General features: G+C 41.1%; 1 protein-coding gene and 1 long non-coding RNA gene across 3 annotated transcripts in view; one reads left to right on the top strand and one right to left on the bottom strand.

Annotated features, from left to right (window-relative positions):
- The window catches only part of DENND3 (DENN domain containing 3), a 42,101-nt gene extending 26,800 nt beyond the window's left edge, over positions 1–15,301 (bottom strand). The window contains exons 1-6 of one of the 2 annotated variants that reach the window (XM_068933437.1): positions 15,066–15,301; positions 9,261–9,537; positions 8,814–8,929; positions 8,163–8,302; positions 2,754–2,865; positions 1,100–1,219 (exon numbers count right to left, since the gene is read on the bottom strand). In XM_068933437.1, the coding sequence (XP_068789538.1) occupies positions 1,100–1,219; positions 2,754–2,865; positions 8,163–8,302; positions 8,814–8,929; positions 9,261–9,537; positions 15,066–15,149 (849 nt within the window). In that variant the 5' untranslated portion in view covers positions 15,150–15,301. Of the gene's footprint in view, positions 1–1,099; positions 1,220–2,753; positions 2,866–8,162; positions 8,303–8,813; positions 8,930–9,260; positions 9,538–14,458; positions 14,544–15,065 lie in introns of those variants that run through there. The other variant, XM_068933438.1, reaches the window with a different exon arrangement.
- Positions 15,043–19,013, top strand: LOC138066101 (uncharacterized). Its single transcript, XR_011139353.1, has 3 exons — positions 15,043–15,160; positions 18,185–18,255; positions 18,986–19,013. It is a non-coding gene; the product is annotated as an uncharacterized lncRNA (long non-coding RNA).
- Positions 19,014–23,339: the final 4,326 nt, after the last annotated feature.

Genomic DNA, 23,339 nt, shown 5'->3' with positions numbered 1-23,339 from the left:
ACTCAGATACCTCAAGTTAGCTGGGATGAATCCAAGTCACAAAGATCACGTAACACTCACGGCATACAGGTGGGACATACTACATCGGTGCTGCAACCCACGCACTGGACTCTGGATGCAGCAGTTGCAGAGGGCCATTTAGAACTTCAGATAGTTTTGCTCAAAGCGTGCAAACATGGGTGGAAGAATGGGGAGATATATATGTATGTATATATAAAGTCAATACATGTGTGTGTGTATGTATGTGTATATACATATATTTATATATATATATATATATACACACACACATACACACACACACACATATATACACACATATATAATACATAGAGTCAATATTGCCTACTCTCTGGACTGAGGAAGTTTCCAAGCATCCCAGGTAAAGTTGTTAGAAAGAGGTCTCCCACCAGCTCCTTTAAAGGAATACCGATGACTTTGAGCAACCTGATCTAACTTTGAAGTTGTGTTGTCAAAGGTGGCCTTGCTTTGAACGGGGAGCTGGATCAGACGGCCTCCAAAGGTCACTCCAAACCAAATCATTCTATCATTCTATGACGCACTGCAAAATATTCTTTGCAAATGGCTTCTTGTAATTTCTTGTCTTTCTGCACCATTTGCACTTCACTTAAACGAGAACGCCAACTGTTACAGATCGATCCTACAGGTAAGCTAAAGTCTGCACTTAAACAGGGATTCGGGGTCTCTCTCACACATGAGAATGAATCCTACAAATCTTCTAACCTTGCATTTTATGACAATTCAGCATCAAATCTGTCAATCAGCTTGGGCATTTATATTTTAAAATGTATGCTTAAGAAATTTAGCACCCATTTGTATACCACAACAGGAAAAATAAATCCAATGTGCCTTAATCAAATCTGGTCTACACATACCGAAACGTCTTTATGATAAATATACTTTATTCACAGTTGCAGTATGGCACAGTATCTCTAGAATATAAAACCAAGACTACTCTGAATTTCTGGGTTTATGATAACTACAGTATCTTTTTTTTTTTTTTTTTTTTTTTTTTTTAAATCACAGATCACCAGTACTGTCTCAAACCCGTCTTAAAGTATCTGTTAGCCGATTTTACCTGCAGCACCTGCTCTGGCTTGAAACACAGCAACGGAAGATGAAGATCTAGGTCAATAATTGGACTGTCTGGATCCTCTCGTGAAGGAATTATTATTTGAAGCGGTTTCATATTAAATACCTGTTGTAACAGATGTTTTCCATTTACTTCTTTAATCAAAGCGTTCCCACAACGCATCGCATTCCTAATTTTGGTTCCAACTACAAAACATTCAGATTACTTGAGAGCAAACAGACAGGTATTTGCATATTGCAGAAAATTGAAAGAGAAAAGATATTCGAACTCGTTCTAAAGATCAGCATGGACTTTTGTTTCCTTTCATTCTCACAGGTTGGCTGGCTGATAAAGCTTACCAAAAATATAATCAAATATTCTTTTAACAGACTTATAAAACCCGCTTTCTTATAAACATAGTAGAATAATAGGATTTGTACCTATAGACACAATTGAGAAATCAAAGTATTGATAAAATCCATACAAGAAACGGAAATGAGAGTACGAACAAAAGAACTCCGCACTCGTACTTAAGACAACAGAACAAGCCAAAACTAACAAGCTTTTTCAGTATTTCAACTATTCCAGCTCAAATCTCTATGGGCCAGACCCTGCATGTCCCGTCTACCTCAGCCCTTGGAAGACGGTTTAGCGAATCATTCAGACAATTCTCCAGCTTTGATACTTTTTCTCTGCTCCTTACACCTCATCCCAATGTCAAGGAAAGCAGCTGAGGAGAAGTGCATGGCGGAAGCGCTGCTTTGCTACAAGCCTTTTCAGTCAGACCAAAGAGAGCGTACTGAAGTCATCGACTCAGCTAACATCCACCATGACTTGGGAAAGGTTATAAAGAAGAAATACAGCCCACACATCTTGGCTTCTATATTGAATACAAACCTTTACGTGACTTTCTCCTCCCAGCTGGGTCTCAGGGTTGGCAGCAGCCAAGCCACACGCACACACTCCACAACATTTAACTCACCACTCACTGTTCTGCTTCCCCAGAATTGTTCAGACACAAGAAGAAAACAAGTCCAGAGCTGCGCATGTTGTTCCAGTAGCTTTTTTTTTCTGGTCTCTTTTCTTTCACAGGGACTGCACTACTTCTCAGGCACATGGCTGAACATACACCATCCCACACTTCCGCCAGGTAATAGAGTTATGTGATATACTGGGGTTGGTACGTGCATACTCAATGAGATGGCAATGGCATACCGTTCAACCAAAGGTAAACTTCTGATCTTCTAATAAGGGAATTACGGACTGGAGCTTCCAGCCGCCTTTAACAGAGATTACGCGGGCTGCCCCTCCAGAGACCAGAAGCTACATTACGTTATCCTCTGGACCTGTCCAAGTGTTGTTGCAGACAGCTCATGCCTGTTAGGTACTGAATCCTGGCTAATAGGATATTAAAAACTAAACAGTATAACCACTTGGTACGTCAGTGTGCAAGCCTGCACCCCATGAACACCATTACTGGATCTACTAATAACACACAGCCTTTATTTTCAGAGCATAGGTTTTGACACCAGTTTTATGCCAGCAGGTAAAAACTCCGATCTGACAGTGAAGAATTTTCTCTAAACTATACAAAGCAGCATCCTAATACTTTACAACACATAATGGTAAAGTAATTATGAAATTTAGCATCAGTACTTACCAAGTGCAGTGGTCCTGGTGGAGGGCTGGGTATTAAAAATAACTTTGCTGCAAATTCTTTTATGGGCTCGTCAACATCGAAATTCCTGAAAGGTCGCAGTTGCACTAGTAAGCTGAAATTAAATTATAGCAAATTATTTATAAATACTAACAAGCAAACCGACTTTTTGCTGATAACCTAGAACTAAAAGGATTATTGGGAGCAATGAAGTTATTATTCCAGCTAATTAATTTCTAATCTATTAGATACGTTAGCGGCTCCATTTAATTTTAACGATGCTGCTGTGCTAGAAGCACGTTTCAAGTTTTTTCTACTTCCACATATAAACTACTGCTATATTTTATATATCAGAGGATGCATCTCACATACTGGGTCGCAGGGTAGCAAAAGAGACCTAGAGGTGGGAGCTAGAGGAAGCGCCTTTTAGATGCTGCTTTGAGAGCAACACACCCACAGCTGCAACACAGTGCCATGGGGTCTCCCATCGCATCAGATATCAGCTCTGGAACGAATGCATCCATTACCTAAGCAGCTGTTTTGGCAAAAAGAGTCAAAGGAAAGGAGAAGTTGTAGGTATGAAAGACGAGTTTAACTGCAGAGGAACGTGAAGCAAGAAGCATGCTCAGCACGAGGCCTTGCAGGCCTGCATGAACACTGCTCTTTGAAATCATTTCTACACACACAAAGCATAAACACAGTTGTTCAAACCTGTCAAATATGCCTGTTCTGGAACTCTATTACCTTAGCTGTTTCAAAGCCACAAAGATCTAAAGGTTTATATTAAATGTCAGCCCAATTCATGAACATTTAAACGTGCATGATATTAAGACTGCAAACTGGTAAGTCCAATAGCATTAAATGCATGAAATGTAACAATTAAGCAAATAGGTATTTGTAGTTGGAAGGGATCAACGTTTTATCCAATGTAAGTCTCACGTGCATGTTTATAGCTCTCTCGCTCACTCTCGCTCTCTATTTCTATCCGTTACACAATCAGAAATATAAGCTTGCAGATTCCTATGTACAGGAATTAGGAGCTTAATAAGGTTCTATTTGCCCTCAAGGTTTTACTTTGGTTCATAGTTTTACTGATTTCCTAAAGAAGGATATTTGCTCGGGTTGGGGGGAGGGGGAGGAGAAGGGGAGAAGTGGTCTAGAAAGCAGATGAATACCTCAAGAGATATAGAAGAATCCAGGATATCACATTTGTGTGTGGAAGCTGGATTCCTGAATCAAAATATGCTGCCTTTATGTTATAGAGCTTTTTAATGGATTAGTGAGACATAAAAGTTTACTAAATTCAGACAGCCCTGGACTGACTATTACACCATTAAACATTTCCCCAAAAGTCCATCAGCTATTTGGGAAGGCAGACCAGGGACTTGAGAAATCAAAAATTCTCAAAGAAAAGCAGACATTTTAATTCAGTACACTGCCACACCTAATACATTACTAATAGTGTAAGCAGACCTGTTCATTTCTTTGAGACAAAAAGAACATATCAGCACATCCAGTAAATGTTACAACAGAAACAACTTGACCCTGACACTGAATAAGCAGTAGATGTACAGAAGGGACGGTAAGAGCTTCTTAATCAGTACACTGTGACCATTAATGCAATGTAACAGCAGCTGACAGCTCTGCACTGCAAACGTCTGCTGTTATAAATGAAGTAATCTGTGAAACATTAAAGCAGGGAGCTAAGGAGTTTATGAACCCTCCATTACCTCTATTAACTGTCTGCAGAAAGATTTTTCAGAAAGCAAGAACACCTAAGAATGGTTCTTTTGTACTGCCTCAGTGCTCTGAGCTATTTGCACACTTCCAGCTTTTCCTCAAGGCAGTTGAAAGGACTAACACACAGGTTGGAAAATTTACTGTTTGAGTGGAGCCTATTCACCCATCCGAGATGAGAGTTCATCCAGAAGCTGATTACTGCCAGAAATATTTCACTGTACACGGAGCATAACAGATTGGGGTAAAAGGAAAAAAAAAAAAAAGGAAAAAAAAAACCCCAACATACTATGCAAAGTGCCAAAACCTCTCAGTTTAATACCAAATCTTTTGAAATAATCCTATAGAGTAATTCAGCAGTGGTAATGTTATGAAATGGTCTAGATTCACACTTTTTTGTTAGGAAAGAGTCAAACACACTCTATTCAAGTTGTTCTGGATTTGGAAGCACTGTACATTAGTAATACGTCAATTAATTATGAAATTAATGACACAGAATATGAAGATCTTCGTCATTACGACAGAAGTTGGCAAGTTCCCCTTGCGGCTGGACGTACCTTAAGGGATTTATAGTTTGACCCAGCCTCTGCAACTTAGTTTTGTCACAGTTACTCGGTTACAGTGTGATTTCTACTATACGCTGCCATTTGAAAACGGTTAGGAACCTGTTTTTTATCTGGGAAAGCTCAGGACAATAAAATACCTTGGGAGAATCTCTTAAATGAATACAGATACTACCTCATTTATCCTGTTCACTGCAGGTTCTGGAGAAAACAGGCTGTGTGTGACAGAAATCTGGGGAAATATGAAATCTTTTGCTACAACAGGATCCTAAATGGAAGCAGAACCTCTTCAGATGCTACTTCAACATCAGGCCTATAGCAGCAATAATATATAGTATTTTCCCCACTAATTCCCACCAGGAAAGGGCTTCACACTAGGAGTACATAGTTTCAGGTCCACCATTTAGTATCTTTGAATCCCTGGACTTGCAGGACGATCAATCAGTTAAAGCATCACACAAAACATCACTGAGGCATACCAAGGATATCAGTTCCCTATTGAAAGTGTTATTATTTGTCAAGTGCATACACTTTTTCAATCAAAACATTTATTTAACTAGGTTTATAATCCATTGCGCTCTGATTACAACTAAGACCTACGAAATGAAAATAACTCTAATACCTTTTCTGGTTTATAGGAAAACAATATTAAAATTGTTAGGTTACAAAACAGCGAAAAATCATTAGCTAGATGGTTCACTATGCTCAAAAGACATTCCCGAGGTCTTGCTTACTGGAGTTGCCTATATTCCATTCAGAGCAGCCATATATCCCAGCAGCTAATCGCTTTGTGCGATATGGAGAAAAAAAAAAAAATGCAGTAACGCAACCAAAACAAACACAGAAAAATGCTACCTCTCCACCCTTTCCTCTCCTCCCACTTAAATTTACTCTGGCAAAGTAAAATACGTACTTTGTTCACACGCACAAAAACATAATAAGGGTAGGCTTTCTGAACTTATCTATCAAATGGTATCAAAGAAAAAAACATTGTTATTATAACTTTAAAAAAAATATAGAAGAAAATAACATGAAAACGTTATCCATTGAGTTTCCAGTACAGCAGGAAATGTGAACACCAAAAACAGCTTTGCGACTTCATTCTTTCAGTTAAACATACTTTGATTAAGTCTTGAAACTTGTATCCAGCTACAGCTGCTAACATGGATGGAGGAGAGCTGTGCACCTGTACAACAAATTCCCCTATTATATGATAAGGTCTACACACAATACTAACGTGGAAGGCTATTACCATACAGATCTCCTCCGCAATTATTCGCGTATTTATAAATCAGCTAGAACTTAGTAGGCAGGGTACTGATAAATGTGACCTCTCCTTGCTAACCAATACAGACTCAGCTTAAGGAGGAAAGTTATCCATAGCACTTAGCTCAGAGGCTAACGGCTTTGAGTATGTGCAAAGACTTCTAATGGACGATCAAAGCAGAGATGCTTAATCATGATGTTTAAAATGCCTATCTTGAGGCAGATGTTTGCATCTCAGGAGAGCTGACTCTACCTCCAAGTTTCTTTCAAGCTAGTTCCTGTCTGCTCTGAACAAGTATGAGACACCCTAAAATGCTTTCGTAACCTCTGGAAATTTCCTGGCTTTTCCTGAATATTTTCCCACCTCTCCCTTAGCGGGCTGTTTAAAAATCTGTTCACAAATTGCCTGCTTCTCCCAGCTCAGAGATGTCTCACTTCAGAGAAGAAATGACTCACTTATGAATATACTATATAAACCACTGATGAGCATCACAACTGTAAAGCTGAATCTAGGCTATTTCCCACCCAGCGGAAAGCTAGCGCACAGTAAGTCCCCAGAGAGATTAAGTTCACAGTATAAAAGAAGCATGAATCCTGTTATAAAGACTGTATATGAAAGGCAAAGTACCATAAGGCGTAAAGATTTAAGGTTTTGCTCCCACAGGAGCTCAGCAATAGAGCTCTAACAATTACACGTACCGATTAGCATGTACTGGAGATCCGAGACTTAAAAAAGCAGCAATGAATCAGCTCCTGAAATACCAAGGGCTGATGTAACTGACTTAAACTTAAAAAGTAGAAAAAATGATCTGGGCAGGAAAGGCGGACAAACATTTCCTTTTCATTTTCCTGAATATCTTGATCTTGTTTTTTCTATCTAGTTTCCATCACGTCAAAGCCCACTTTCCACATTAAACTCATTTCCTAACGCTTTGACGACGACAGCGTAGCACTATCGTGAACATCAGCAATGTGTTTGTTCCTGCCTAAGAGCAGTCGACAGTCACTCATTTCTGATAACACAGCTTTTTAAGAGGCAACATCTGAACAGCCCAGCATGAAGGTGCTGCTGTGCACCTCCAGGACTCTCCTTGTCTAAACCAGGGAGAGCCAGCGAGCGCTCCAGGCAGACCCAAGCCCACAGCCTGAGGAGGGAGAGGTACATAGGGTGGGGAAATGAGTGCTCACACCTGCTCCCGGTACAGTCAGGCTAGGGGCTAGCTATGCACCCACAGCCAGCACCCAAGAAGCTCTCCCGAGCTCTGCAGTTTAGAAGCAGCTTCACAACCTGAGGAATCGCCAAAAAAAATGCTGTTATTTGCTCACCTGCTCAGCATAGACAGTAGGCAGAAACAAATTGGAAGAGTTCAGCTCTGACCCAAAAATCCTAGCAACTTTCCGTTTACAAATAAGGACATTACCTGCTGAAGCAAACACCTGCAAAAGCAAACCATCTGACTTCAAATTTGACTCTACAGAGTTTGACTGGAATTCAGCGAAAAACCTCTTTCCCCCTTGGACAACTGAAGGTCTGTAAACGCAGATTATCCAGTAATAACCAAATGTATAAAGACAGGCTCCCTGATGCAAGGAGCTTTTAATCCACTTCAAAAGAAGAACATATGAATTTTCCTTGACAGTTATAACATGCCTTTTCTTACCGTCTAGGTACCATTCACATGACACTTCTCCTCTCCTTTGCCTCGCATCTCCTTTGCCTCATGCCATCTTAACTTAAAATTAACTCCAGTCTTACCATCATGAAACTAACACACATAATGCAAATTCACGTATTAAAATCTGCATAGTTATTTCTAGCAGAAACACAGAGGAAAGCAATTCTTACCAAGAGAGGCAGTCCTTGAGGGCATTAAAATATGGATATCTGGATATAACACAAATGGCAAACGGTACAAAACAGCCAAGCGTTTTCCCAGTCTGTACGGATTCCCACTGGGCATGCCCATTTGAGGAAAAACAGCCATCCTACAAGAAAACTACAGATTAATGTGTTGACGTTAATCGTGAATTTATGGCTGGTCTTTTCAGGAGAACACAAGAAATATGATACCCAATTTCCACTAAACTTCAAGGGAATTTGGGTGCCATCTCCCTTAAGCTCTTCAGAAAAATTTCAGCCTACAAGACTTCTACACATTAAAAATTTTTTTAGCGCCAAAGACACTTACCAAGAACACGGAGTTCAATCATCACACAAATATTCTTAGAACAAAGAAGATGCTCAAAGGCCAAAATCTGCTCTTAAGCACTCAGTCAGAACTCCTAATTGAAATCCATAACAGTTGTTCCCGAGTACATTAGAACAGCACTGCCTTAAATTAGAGCGCCACTATAAAGTACAATTTGTTCTCTGTTCCTACTAACATAAAAACATAACTGTAAACTAATTTCAGAAACTAAACCTGCTATTATTCTCAAGGTGTTTTATTTATATCTTTTAATACGTTTTAATAAAAGCATAAGTTAAATAACATACTTGCATAGGCTGGTAGTACTGTGCAACAACACCATATGTTCTGTTACCGCAGACATCTGTGAAGACCAGGAAGTGAATGTGGTCCTCTTTTGATTCAGAGGTTATATAAAGTCCTCCTACAATTAAAGCAGAAACTTTTTATAACTACATATATACCGACAGCCACTTGAAAAATGATTAGTCATGACAAGTATTGTACATTTCCACTTAATTTCAAGAGAAATGTCTCATTTTAAGGGATTAAAATGCACATATATAATCCATTTAATCTAAGAGTTATTATACAAAGGTTGTAAGTCACACCTTACCGAAAAAGCAAAAATGCAAAATTATTAGGTAATACTTTAAAAAGCCCATCTATTGTATTTTGCTATTTATTTTTTAATATCTATCTACCTATACTTAAAAAAAACCAGTTCTCAGTAAGAAGAGAGAACCCCTCAGTACCTGGGAAGCATAGCTGTGGCAAACCAATAAGGTCAATGTCCTTTGGAACTGCAATTTCTTCAGTATCAGCTGCTTTCTGATCCCCATTGAGACTCTTCACATTCTCAATCTTCGGTCTCTCTTTCTTCTTTCGGAAAGACCGACGTTTACTTTTATTCAAGTTATTACTACTTGTGTTAATCACCTGAATATCGTCTTTACTGATAAACGGAGGCACGAACACAGAAAGAACTTCTGGATCAAGGGGAGGAAGGCTTTTGGGTTTCCTCTGAGTACCCTATTAAAAAATATATATATCTATATTAATACATGAAGTTGACACTCATTCTGCTAATTTTTTTAAATTGCTGTTAGCCCTGTTTTCTCTCTAGCCCTAACACTGTGGATTTAGAGTGTTTTTTCTCCTTCCTTAATTCTTCACATTTCCTTCTAATTTCTTGTTGGAAATATGTTAATTCAATGTGAACACTCTCATCAGTTTCAGTAGCTAAAGAATTGTTCTTCATCATTCAAAACACACTAAATCAACAATGCACCTTTGGCCTAAGAAAACTAACAAATAGAAAATAAGATGCTTCCTTCTTTGAAGAGCTAGGATTAAGTGTAAACTATATCTAAAATAAAAACTGGTATTAAGAGAAACCTGGCAACAAATAAATGAGAACAAACAGAGAAAGCTGAACTCCAAGATAAGTCTTTGTTCAATTTTAGGAAAAGCTACATGTTTACTCAGAATAAGCGTTACAGAAAAACAACTTTCACAAGGTAAACTTTTTTTAACTTGACAGGGCAATTTAAAACGTCCGTGCAGAGAGTGTGAGTGAGTGAGTGAGTGAGTGTGTGAGTGTGTGAGTGTGTGAGTGTGTGAGTGTGTGAGTGTGTGAGTGTGTGAGTGTGTGAGTGTGTGAGTGTGTGAGTGTGTGAGTGTGTGAGTGAATATATATATATATATATAAATAAAATAAACACAATTGTTTTTTATTGCAGGACATTGTTATTTAGGACATCGTAAAATAGGAGGCCATAAAAATTTTTCCACGTACTGATGGAGAGTGCAACGTGTATCCCAAGATTATGTATGACATTACAAAATTCCATAGTAAGCAGCTCTGTAAAGAACTACTGTGCGAAAAGTCCTTGCTGTTTCACTTCAAAGAAAAACTTCTGGAGAAAGTAATCAGAAGAGGAGATTCCCTTGTACTTGGGAGTGCTTATTCTATTCTTTACAGTGAGAAAGATGCAAGTAACTGCATTTTGAAATACTTCACAATAATCTTAATTCATTCTGCAAGGCCAAAATACAGCAAGTAAAACCTTTGATTAGTCAAAGAATATTTGGGGACTGGAAAGGCAAGCCTCCATGTGGCTAGAAATGCTTTGCTTTGTGTTCACTCTTTGCTAATTCCAGAACAGACAAAGCATACATGCTGCTTCTTACTTTCACCTCTAGGTATAACGCAACAGTATTACTTGCATTTAAATTATTCCTTGAGAACCACTGATGGCCTCTCTCATTATGTTTTCCCCACTTTTTAAAGCAGCTACAACATACAAAGCTTTACTGCTCTACTGAAGCCCAGTCTTCCTCCACCAAAGTTTTGGAACAGAAAGCCTCAGCTTCTTTGTCCTAGTAGATGAGTCTATTAATACTTTTTTTCACATTTGAGCATCATAGGAAAAGTGAGGAGGAATACGTACCCTCATGATATATTAGTTATTGTATCTTAAGCTCCACCATAGTGTCTATAATAGTGTACTTGAAAGAAAATACTTAGAAGAAATAGAGTGAAAAAATATTCCTTTATAGAATATGCAAAGTCTGAACTAGAATGAAAAGATGAACTAGAGGAAAAGACAAACATTCAGGTAAGCATCCCTTGGGATAGTCAAAAGATAACAATAACTTTGAAAAAGCATATTACAACTTAGGGTACCCAATGCCACCTCCAGACACGCAAAGAGCTTCAAGCCTAATTCTCCTTAGTTGGCAGCTGACATCAGCTTCAACTGAAGAAACTGGGGAGAGAGGTAAATTCAGCAAGATCACTCTCCAAAAAAAAAAAAAAAAAAAAAAAAAAAGCTGCTAAACATTGCAGAAGGAAATTAAGAATTAAGGTTCAGCCCTGAGGCTGTTAAGTAAGAAAAAACAGACTTCCTTGAACAGTAGCCCTCTTGCTTGGCAGATCAGCCCTGCAGAGGGTTTAATACAAAGTTGCTTTGATAAGACAATCCCGGACTCGCATTGAAGGCATCTCTTTGCTGTAAAGTGCTGGATTATAGCCAGCGATTTAATGGCCTCACAGCGTTAACAGCCTCTAAAAGGGCAGGTCCTTGATGTCTTGGACTACAACAGAAGCATTAAGCACCAACTTTTTCACAGAACAGCGTTGTCAGCACTGCCACCGACCCAGTGACCCAGTCGTCAGCATTCAACTCAGCTCATGTTAACTTCCACCGCCAAAGACTTTTTTTTTTTTTTTTTTTTTAAATCTTCTCAGTTCAGGGATAGGGGACAAGCAACGACAGAACAATCTTCACTTGTCTCTACCACTCTTTGAACATTTTATATTTTCTGCTTCTACTGTCACTTCTTCATTTTGGAAGGCTTCTCTTCCAAATGTTGCTTTTTGCTATCAAACATCCTTGCAGCATACTTATAAACACTAATGCCTTGTCTTCCCTGTAATTCTGCAAGATCCCAGATCGTATTCCAGTGCTATTTACCTATTGTGTTCCTGCGACAACGGTGCCGTACAGGACATAGACAGGAGACAGACTTGTTACAACGACCACGCTATTCTAAACACAAAAAAAGAAGTAGTGCGTTGAAACCACAGAACGGAGCGTGAGCTCAGCTATTTCTTGTTATCCACGATGTCATTCTCTTCTCCCTGAGAAAGGGTAATTTCATTTAGAATGTCATGAAAGAAATGACTTCTTCAAGGAACAATTTGGCAGGGAAAATTCTGAAGTTTCAGAAAAATTTGGTTAGAAGGGACCTCAGGAGTTCTCTAGTCCAACCCTTTGCTCAAAGCAACGACAACTTCAAAGTTAGATCAGGTTGCTTTGGGCCTCGTCCAGTCGAGTTTCAAAAAATCTCTTAAGAAACAGATTAAAGAACCTCCCTGGGGAACCTGATCTAGTGCTTAATCACTCTCAGGCTGAAAACTTCGTATCTCCAATCAAAATTTCCCTTCCTGCAGCTTGCGACTACTCCCTCTTGCCCTTCCACCTCTGAGGAGAGCCCATCTCTGTCATCTCCGTAACCTCCCATCACACTTACAGGTAATGAAAGTTGCAGTTAGATGTCCTCTTGGCTTTCTCTTCTTCAGTCTAAATGAACCCAGGTCCCTCAGTCCTCCCTTTCCCGACACGTTCTCCAGCCCTCAGATATTTTAGGCTCCTTCTTCTGGTCTCCCTCCAGCTTGTCAGCAGTTCTCCTGTATCAAGGTGCCCCAAATGGGGACAGTATTCCCGATGTGCCTCAGGAGTGCTGAGCAAATGGGAGTAATACTTCCCTTACCTGCTAGCTATGCTCCTGACAACGCAGGCCAACGTGTGGTTAGCTCTCACTGCCACAAGTGCACGTTGCTGACTAGTGTTTGATCAACGTGCTTATTGTGCACAGAATGACATCTCATTTCCAGCAGACAATTACAGAAAAAGGCAAAAAAATTGGTTTAGTAGTTACAGAATTAGCCAAGTCAGAAGACGAGATATAGACACTGGAAGAGATAACATCTGTACCACTCACTGTGGCAGATACAGAACTCAATGGTGGAGCAGTAAGATCTGCGGCTAGCAGATAGTTTGCACGTAGCACTTGCCAAGCCAAAACCCAGCTTTATACCTGAAGCCAATGTGGGGGAAAGAAATCTTACCAAAGATGGTTCTGTGTTCTTTATTATTTTTTTTACGTCCCGTTCCGACAAAATGTACACTTCCAACACCAAAAACATCTCGAGCTGAAAATAGCTGTCTGTGATCTCTTCAAATTTAAATCTTACAGTGACAATAATCTTGACAATAAGGACAATTAATGAAGGACAGCATGGAAACTTAAGATCAGTTTCACAAGCTTCCCTGCAAAACCTTATTTTTGTTCCAGTTCCTGGAATCTGCACTGGTGACAGGTCACTCTGATAAGCCTTTTCCTACTTTGGGAATGGTTTAAATATCTAGTTCCCACTGACTTCATTGTTCTATATTGCAATAAAATTAAAAATTGACAACACACTTTCATGACCAAGATTTTAAGCACTTTCAAGATTTTTACCCTGCTCTTATATCTGTAAGTATCATCAGAGGCCCACTATTTTCCATCAAAATTTTCTTTATTCAATAAGGTCTCTTCATTCTGCATTCGCCGAAATTGGACACAAACCGTGTGCTACCATTTCATCATGTAAGTAGTGCTGGGAAGGAAAAGGATGTGGTATAAAAATCTACAAACCTGCCCTAAGACCATGACTAAAATCACTATGGTGCAACAGCTTGCAGTGAGGTTACTATAGTAGTACTAACACGCTCAGAGAACACTTTTGTTTCTGACACTACGTTTGCTATCTGGAGCAAAGCAAGGATTCAAAACAGGCAACGAGATCAGAATACGGTTCCATCTTTTGTGGCCAATTTCCTATTTGTGGTTCAACAGGGTTTTTGGAAGCGCTGAGATTAGGAGCACACCGTATGCAAGGAGTATACGGTGAACTGAGAAGAAAAAAAGTGCCCATTTTAGGTTTACTTCTCAAGCAGATGTCGTAAGAACGCATACATGCCGATTTCAAAATAAACGGGTGGTGACTTTTATGGCCCGACTACTTCCCTAATTTCAATATATACGTAAATGACATTCCATAAACTGAATCACTCAGTAGCCTATATCAGTTAGGAAGCTGCCAGCGCTACAGCCCAAGTGAGCTGACAGCAACACGTTTAACAAAGACCTTTCTATCGAACGCTATCGGAGCGCACAACCAAATTCAAGTTCAAGCAAGATAAGCGAGATCCGTGGGAGCAGGAGCTCATCAGCCGGACAGCACACAGAGAGCCCTAACGAAACCATCTGGACTTTTTAATAAAGAAAAGTCAGGGAAAGGACTTTTAATTGTTCATTCAGACGGGACGCTGCTCAAAACACACGGAAATTATAAAGCAGTCGTTCAAAACAGAAGACAACCTATCAACTTCTAACTCACCTGACACGATCAAAAAAATCAACTTCAGAGCACGTAACGACTCCAAGGGTAATCTCGAGATGGGGATTTAGCCCTTCTTGTTGCCCTAAGAATAAAAGCCGTCAAGCTTTACTTCCCCCCCTTTAGCCTTTACCTCCCACAGACGATGGGCAATGAGATATTACCCAGTAAAGGTTACGCACTGTTCAAGCAGCTTGCTGGCTGCTACGGCTTACAAGAAGCTAATGTTCACCGAAGCTCAACTCCTCACAGAAGTTCAAGTTTCTTACTTGAAGCCTCACCCCACGTCATTCCTACTCTGCTGGTGGCCTCCTGTCAAAGGAAGGGTTTTCAACAACTTTCAAAGCCCTTCCTGCTCTATCCGACCACAGCAACAACAAGGCAAGGCAGCAGCTTCACTGAAGTAAGGAGGGGCAGAGCTGACCCGGCTCGGACCCACACCAAACCGCCGTCAGGCCGGGCAGCCCCGCACAGACAACCGTTAACAGGAGCCGTTAAACGGCCGGAGCCGGGACGGTGGGGGGAGGCACCGCCCGCCCCGCGCTCCCGCCGCCACGGGTTCGAGCCCGCCCTCCGGCCCGGACCCCGCACGGCGGGCTCGGCTCACCTGGAGGAGCGCCCGCACCCTCTCGCCGGGCACGCCGACCAGCAGGCAGATCTCCAGCAGGCCCGAGGGCAGCACGTCCTCCATGGCACAGCGAGGCAAGGACAGGGGCGGGCGGGCGGGCTCCGGCGACTCCTTCGCCGAGGAGCCGCTCAGCCCCTCCCTGCGGGCCGGTCCCTGCCGGGCCGCGGCGGCTCCCTCACGCGAGCACGCGCGCGCACCTCTCCCCGCCCCACATAGCCCGGCCGCTTCCAAACGCACAGCGATAACGACATAACCCTCTTTGATTGGCTTCCTCCCCCCTCTGTCTGCGGGCTGAAGCCAATCAGAGCCGCGTCCCGCCTTGGCCCCGCCCCCCGCGCCCTGTGGAAACGGGGCTCGCGCCGCTCTGTGAGGAGCTGGTGGAGCGGCCGCTGCCGCCCTTGTTGCGCACTTTTTGCCCGCCGGGATGTCCCTCAGGCAGGCCGCTCCCCTGCGAGGGGAAACCCGCCGCTTTCTCCTAGCCAGTCGCGGGGCTGCGGAGAGGTGGAGGCGCCTTGGGTCCATCCCGATGCTTTGGGGGGGGAGGGAGGGTGAAGAGGAGGGTGAAGTCACGGCCCGCCACTGTGCTGCGAGGCGCCGCTCCCCTCCTGTTTGCTCCGGATGACTCAGCAGGGGTGCGTGACTGCCGTTAAAGTGAGAGTCTTTTATTTATAATCTGTCGGAGTTTCAACGAGAGAGGAGGTGCTGGCAGGCTGCGTGGCGCCGTCGCCTCCAGAGCAGCATGGGGCTGCCCACGGAGCGGAGAAACAACCTCGGGGACGCCGCGGCTTCTTTTTTTTTTTTTTTTTTTTTTTTTTGAGCTATTTAATGAAAACAGACAATGAGTCAGCCGGTATGTGAAGGCTCTGTGTGCATCTTCACCGAGGGAAATGTGTTTCCCCTGGGATAGGTGCATTTTACTGTAAGGCACCTAAAACCGTTGAGCGCAGTTTCTGCAAAACTGAAGCTACAAAATGCGGCTTCACCACAGGCACAAACCTTTTTTTATGGACTGGTGTTCCCATCCGTTAAAATCAGTAAAAATCCTAAAATAAACGGCCCTAGGTTTTCAGAGCTTGCTGTCAGTTCGGCATTTAGGGAAGTGGGAACTTCTTCGAGAAGTACACAGAGCATCAGAAACACAACATGTGCTGTTCATGGGGATTTTATTGCCTGAATTTTTGTTTTATTATAGCTCAGGACTGTATTTGGCCTCTAGAGCTCTCAAACGACTTCTGTAGAGGAAGTCACAAATGCTGAATGTGGGAAATTGCATCTATATAGCACTGACTAAAAGAAGGAAATTCTTGAAAACCTGGAAGTTCAAGGATCACTTCTTCAAAGGGCCCACAGGTTTATATTAATGAGTTTTAGGGCCAAAAGGGTTAGTTAAAATCGTCTCGTTTAGTCGGCCACAGGATCAGAGTGATTCCTTTATTCCGTTTTAACTTCTGGCTGACGAATGGGTTCCTGTGATAGGGGCTGGTAACCATCACTGCTAAAAGGCACCGTATCTTTAGTTTCACTCTTTAGTTTAGCTTTCTGCCACTGGATCATGTTACGCTTTGCCTGCTATCTGGACACGCTCTCTATTATGAAAAGACGACTTCTCGCAGAGAAAGCTTAGTGTTCAAGTCAGTTCTTAGGCTCAATTTATTTTTAACAGAAAAATTAAACAATTGGTTTCTACTTCTTAGATTTCTCCCTGCTAATCACTTTTGTGCATCTTTGGTCAGCCTCCTCAAATTTTTCCAATAATCCTTCTGAATTATGAACACCAAAAACGACTTAGTGTTGCTGAACATGACAGTAAATCACCTTGATATTTGTGATGGATATCCGCACCTAATTGAAACAGTGAAAGACTGATTTACAAAACATTCAAAAAGGGTGTAATGTTTTAATAGGTTACCCACTGTACCCCCCTACGATCTTCTCGGGGTTGTTTTTTCTAACGTGACAGTCATGCATCTTACGTTCCTTGACCTGTACCTATAACCTGGCATGTGATCATATTAAAAGAATCGTACATTGCTATCAGGCAATCCAGATCTCACTGTACTTAATTCGTCTGTATGATGATTAGTTTCTGATTTTTCTGCTATCTGCAATGATAAACACTGAATGATTCTTGTTCTTAATTAACGTAGCCCTCAAGGCAAGGATATCGTCAAGTTACTATCCAAACAGAACTACTAGATGAAAGGTAATAATGTGAATCTGTGATAAAATCTCAATAATTTTGGAAATAGGAAAGAAGGTATATGGAGTCACTGTTAGGAGGCAAAATAATTCATGTAGAGAAAAATCCCTCTCTGCTACGAAAAGATTTATTTAGTTAAATCTAATTTTTTCTAAGAAAAATTATCCACTAGAGAGGAAATAGCTTTTATTATCTGTTTTCTTTATACAAGAATACAAATACAGTAAATATTTTTATGTTAGCTCTACATCTGATGTCGTACTCGTCTGCTTAGAGCTATATGCAAAGAAAAAACTGCTGCTCTGGATATATACCCAATATGGATAAGGCTATATCAGAGTTGGAGGCCATAACTGAAGAATTAAAAATTCCCTTGACATAGAAGTCGAATAGTTTCCAAGTATGGCATTTATGGCTTACTTGGGCTGTCTCTGTTAAGATGAGAAAATGATTTTACAAGTCATGTGTTTCTTTGATGAAGTCGTACTTACCAAAGATGTTCTGCCTAATCAGAAGCCTGGAGCTGGCCCTAGCATTAAAAAGGCCCTGCTGAATCACAGGTGATTTCATACCTTTTTCCATGATCTGCCTTGTATTTGACGTTTCTTCCAAAATCTTCTCCAAACTTCCACCCTCACCTCTTCCAAATTACTGCTATAAATCAGTAATTATGAATGAGATTCATCAGGCGGTCACACCATAAACTCCGTGGACATGGCTGACTTGTTCTTCGTTGATGTTGAAGGGAGTCCAGAGTGACTTGTTGAGTTGTAGACGTCTACCCTGCAGACACCTATAGTCAGAGGAATCCTAGCCCATGTAGTAGTAAAGCTGTACATCGCATCTTCATTGTACCGTCTTCCAACGTTTCCTTTCATCTGTGATACTCTTAATTTAGGACTCAGTCCTCAGCCCTTATGAGTTCCCTCTGAACGGATGATACCACTGGCTGAAAAGCACAGCTCTGAGGTAAGGCTGGGGAAGGACTTTGTCCTCCCTAGAACCACTAGGACTGTTTACAGTAAAGTGCTTAAGTTATAAAATACCGTGATTAACCTTTTAGTATTGACTTTTATCCCTGCTTGTGCATCTTTTCAAGTAGTGATGAGAACTATATAAAGGCTATATAGGGAGTTATGTATTAGTTTCCAACTCAGAACTTTGTACATGACCTTCTGAAGATTTTCACCGTGATGCGTGTGAGGACTATAGGCATATCCTTTTAAAACTGAACACGGACATTGCTCATATTGTGCGTGTTGACTGATACGTTGCTCAGTTCAATATCCTCTCTCTTTTAATGATTAAGGTTTTTGCAAAGCAGTATCGTTAGATGAGAATTGAGAATCAGACCACAACTTCCTCCCACTACCTGACTCCTACACACACACGTTTCTTTGTCAACTCTGTTACTTTTTATGTTGTGCAAGATTGCGTAGATAAGTCTTCATTCTGTCTTGTAAGAAATGTGTGCTCTAGCCAAAGAAAAATCAGGAAGTACAACATGAGGTATCCTGCTCTAACATGCATCAGACTCGCTCTTTGCGGTCTATGGTACACTCCTACATCTCAGGATTTTAAGACCTTTAGCTCTAAAATCAGTCATTAACTGGGTCTTTCACAGTGGGAAGGATTTGTTCTAAACAAAACTTGGGAATTCAGGCTGTCATATTCTAACTTCAGTGTTTCCCGGTTTTAGATTCCTTTTTTCAGAATAATGAAGCAGGAGAATTCCATGAATCTGCAGAGAAAGACATATCTTTATTGAAAGGTATGACATTTCTTTAACTGCAGGGCAATACACTTTCTAAATTTACACTGATATTAGCAACCAAGCAACTGTGTGGTAACTGACTGTGCAAATTGGAACCTTTTTCTTCAAACAAGGGCCCCGCACAGACTTAAAATTTGTCTCTCTAGAGTCTCAAATATTTTTGGACGTTCTTAGTAACGCTACAGTGAGAAATCATTATCGCCCCAGGTATTGTCAGACCGAGTGTATTGACTTTGACTCCAGCGTTAATGTAAAGGATCACCAGATTCAGAGCAAATGTATCAGAGAAAAAGGAGGACAGTTCAGGGATCTTAGCATCTATTAACAGTTGCATTTGCGTCTTTTTTCCTTTTTTATTTGGCTTGTCTGGTTTGCCCTGCCTGCCACTGCTTATGGTATAGCAGAATATAAATTCTTTGCAACGTTAAATATCGTGCAGCATGCGTATCTTTAATAATAGATATGTTTCACCGAGATTACAGAAAACTGCCAGTACAAGATCAGTTTTTATAAAACATCACCAGATGGGATTTGTATTCTCCACAGATTGTACTGTGTACTGCGTGTGTACTAAAGAAGTCAGCTCCTGTCTTGCTGTTTCTTCACAACTCTCAAACTATGAAAAGTTACCCCCAATCCGAATTTGTGTAGGGAGACATGTGCCTCTAAGGCTCATATCCTTGTGATATGTCCACATATGCTGTGAAGGGCTTTGTTGTGTTTCTCCACCATCTCTGGATAAGCTAGGGCATGCTATATGCCTATACTTAATAATACTTAATGTGCTATATGCCTAATACTTAATAGTTCATATTATGGTTGTTATTAAATACTTTAATAACTGCCATCTCCTTTGATATATAAAGGTAGGTCAAGTGACACTGTGACTGGATCTAAGGAAAGCATTTTTTGGTCTGAGAATAATTAAGTGCTGGAACAGGGGCTTAGAGATGGTGCCACCTCCATCACTGGCGGTTTTCAAGACGAGACTGGCTTAAGCGCTGAGCAAGCTTATCTGACCTCAGAGGTGACCCTGCTTTGAGCAGGAGGTTGGAGTAGAGACCTCCGGGGCTCCCTTCCGGCCCAAATGGTTCCGCCATTTTCAGTGACCCTCTGTGTACAAACACAGCAAGAGAGTTAAGACTTCTGGTATGAAGGAAAAGAGTTAGAAATCTAGTCCAACGAGTAAGGAAACTCCTCAGCCGATTGTACAATCAGTGACCTTTCAATTTAACAAATAATTTTTGTGATGGGATTATAGCCCAGGCACAAGGAAATAGCTTTGGGTGTAAATGCATTTAGTTTCCCCCGTTGTCTCTATATTTCCAATAAACAGGCTGGCAATAGTTTTAGCTTTCAGAGCAGTAAAATCTGTTAAAAGTCCTGAGAGGAAAAAAAAAAAAAAAAAGCTGAGCTTTATGACAACACCTGCATCTAGAGAAATATAGTAACACTAACCTGTCACGTCTTGGCAAAGACTCAAACTAATATGAATGCTCTGAATATTAGCAACACTTTGCATTGTAAATATTGCCACATACTACTGAGCCTGCAGAAGAGCTTCCTCCTGAATCAGATCACTACAGGGTCAGTTTTAGAAGTATTTTATTTACAAAGAACGCACAACGTGTCCCTCAAATCTGACTTGTTTAGTGTGACATTTACTGGGCTTCCAATTCTTTACCATCCTACACAGTCATAGGCAGCCAATGGGATTTTGACAGTTTTACGGCTGCTTTAAGACTTTGTAACATTTGTCATTATACTACAGTATTGCGGAAGAAGTGCAGATTCAGAATTATTGAAGAGGTGGGGCAAGATAGAGAAGAAGTCGATTAGCCCAGAGAGGTAGAAGATCAGCTACAGAAAATAAAATTTTAGATAGAACAGTTTTGGTGTGATAACTCTTCTTGCATGCATACATCAACCTATGTATGAAAAAACCTTAAAATACATAACCACAGATAGCATAATTTGTAACTATGGATGACATTTTCTTAAATGAAGGAAATTGGGTTTTGTCCCTGGAATCTCAAGAATCTCTTGGTAGGCTCCCTTGTTTTCAGAGAAGATCTGTCAGCAGTTCATAGTAGGCCAGTTCATATTAAAAGCCAGATTCTTTCCCCCTTGATCTTTTTTAGCTACCTCTACGTCACTCTGTTTATAAAAAACAACATATATAAATAAAATGCGTTAGGTTAAACCAACTTTCATGTTAGCTTGTGCATTGTTTATGATATGATAAGGTTGTTCATTTTTAAATATTCACATTACAAGGTTGTTGAAGACGATTAATCCAGGTTAGATCCAACCAGAATACTGAAGAGTTGTATTTTCCATATAAAATAACTAGCTTCCAAGTAACCTTAGTTTATCATCAGATAAAAAAAATTGCTCAAGCAGAAACGAAAGTAAGGCAGTACACAGTGTGTATCCTTTATAGCAGTCTACTGTGAACACTGAAAGATTATCGATGGGTGCTAACCAGAATGGTTTTGTATGACAGTGGACTGTTCTGACTTGACAGCGTTTGACCCACATGTTCCCAGCTCTGTAGGAGGCAGTGCAACATTGTGGAGCAAGACCTCGTGAAAGCCATTTCTAAGCACACAAGGAACAGCATAGGTTTTACCAAGGGCAATTGCACCTGAGCAACCCAATTGCCTTCCTTGATGACCAACTCTGTGGAAGAGGGGAGAGAAGTGGATGTCATTTCTCTTTCAGCAAGGCTTTGAAACAGTCTCCCATGGCACCCTTGTAGCCAGACTAGGGAGATATGGACTACAGGAGTGGACCACAAGGAGAATGAAAACTGCCTGGACCATTAGGTTTAAAGGGCTATGGTCAACAAGTGTCAACTGACAAATGGTTATGTGTGGCATTCCTTGGTGTTTGATACTGGGGCTGATACTGCTTAGCATCTTCATCACTAACCTAGACCGTGAGATGCAATGCACCCTCAGCAAGTTTGCATGTGCCACTGAACTGGGGAAAGAGGCTGGTAGGCTGAAGGGCAGGGCTGCCAATCAAGAGGCATCGCAACAAGCTGGAGTAGTGGATAAACAGGGATGTCGTAAAGTTCAGCAAAGACAAGTGCAGCGTCCCGCATCTCGGGTGGAGTAACGGTATTAGTACTAGAGGCTGGGTGCTGCCTGCCCGGCCAGCAGCTTTGTACACGGAGGACTTTTTTGTGTCGTTTGCACACAACACTTTGAGCAGGAGTCAGCAGAGCTTCCTTGTGGCAACAAAGGCCAATGGGGTACTGGACCATATTAACAAAACCATAGAAGAGAAGGCTCAGGAGACATGTAATTATAATCTACCTGAAAGGGGGTTGCAGAGAAGACAGAGACAGACTCTTCTCAGAGGTGCACAGTGGAGGAGAAGAGGAAACAGGCACAAGTTGCAGCAAGGGAAGTTCTGATAGGATGTAAGGAAAAAACTTTTCACCGTGAGAGTGATTTAAGCGCTAGAGCAGGTTCCCCGGGGAGGCTCTTTAATCTGCTTCTTCAAGAGATTTTTGAAACTCGAGTGGACGAGGCCCAGAGCAACCTGATCTAACTTTGAAGTTGTCGTTGCTTTGAGCAGAGGGTTGGACTAGAGGCCTCCAGAGGCCCCTTCTGACCAGAAATTGTCTTTGATTCTATAATAATTAAACCCGAATTGCTCTATTTGCATCCACGGGTCCTTAGAGATTTAAAAGTGCAGAAGACAGAGAACACAGCTCAAACATTTGCATAGCTATACATATCGTATACTTTTAGGTCCACTTCTATGTTACTGTAAGAAGGGTACATTTAAATATTGCCTGACTCTGACAAATATGGCAGTTTGGCACACGCTGCAGTATCGTGTGTGGCCGTAACCAGAAGGAACGTAACTTCTCATAAGCAATTAACTCTACTTAGTGCTTCAAAATCCCTGATTTGCATAGCGACGTCATGTGACAACCTGTCTATCACACGAACAGACATCCTACACTGCCACAAGGTGAAGGAGGATTATGTGCATAGCTGAGTACAAAAAGGAAGATTGCAACAGTACAGACACTGGTCAGTAGTGCTTGCTTTCCTTGTCATACTTTTCCTGATCTAAAAACAAAAAAAGGAACTGCCAAATTTTGGGTTGGAAAACTTAAAATGTAAGTATATTCCCACTGCCACATTTTCTGTGGTTCTTCTTTATTCCTCCGTAATAGCAATTTCAGTTTTCTGTAGGGTAACCTGTTCCTCAAAGAGCAGAGAGAATATTTCATCTACAAAGGTGAATTATTCATCAG

Source organism: Struthio camelus, chromosome 2 (assembly GCF_040807025.1).
Source record: "Struthio camelus isolate bStrCam1 chromosome 2, bStrCam1.hap1, whole genome shotgun sequence".
Taxonomy (NCBI): domain Eukaryota; kingdom Metazoa; phylum Chordata; class Aves; order Struthioniformes; family Struthionidae; genus Struthio; species Struthio camelus.
This window is presented reverse-complemented; position numbering and strand designations above follow the sequence as displayed.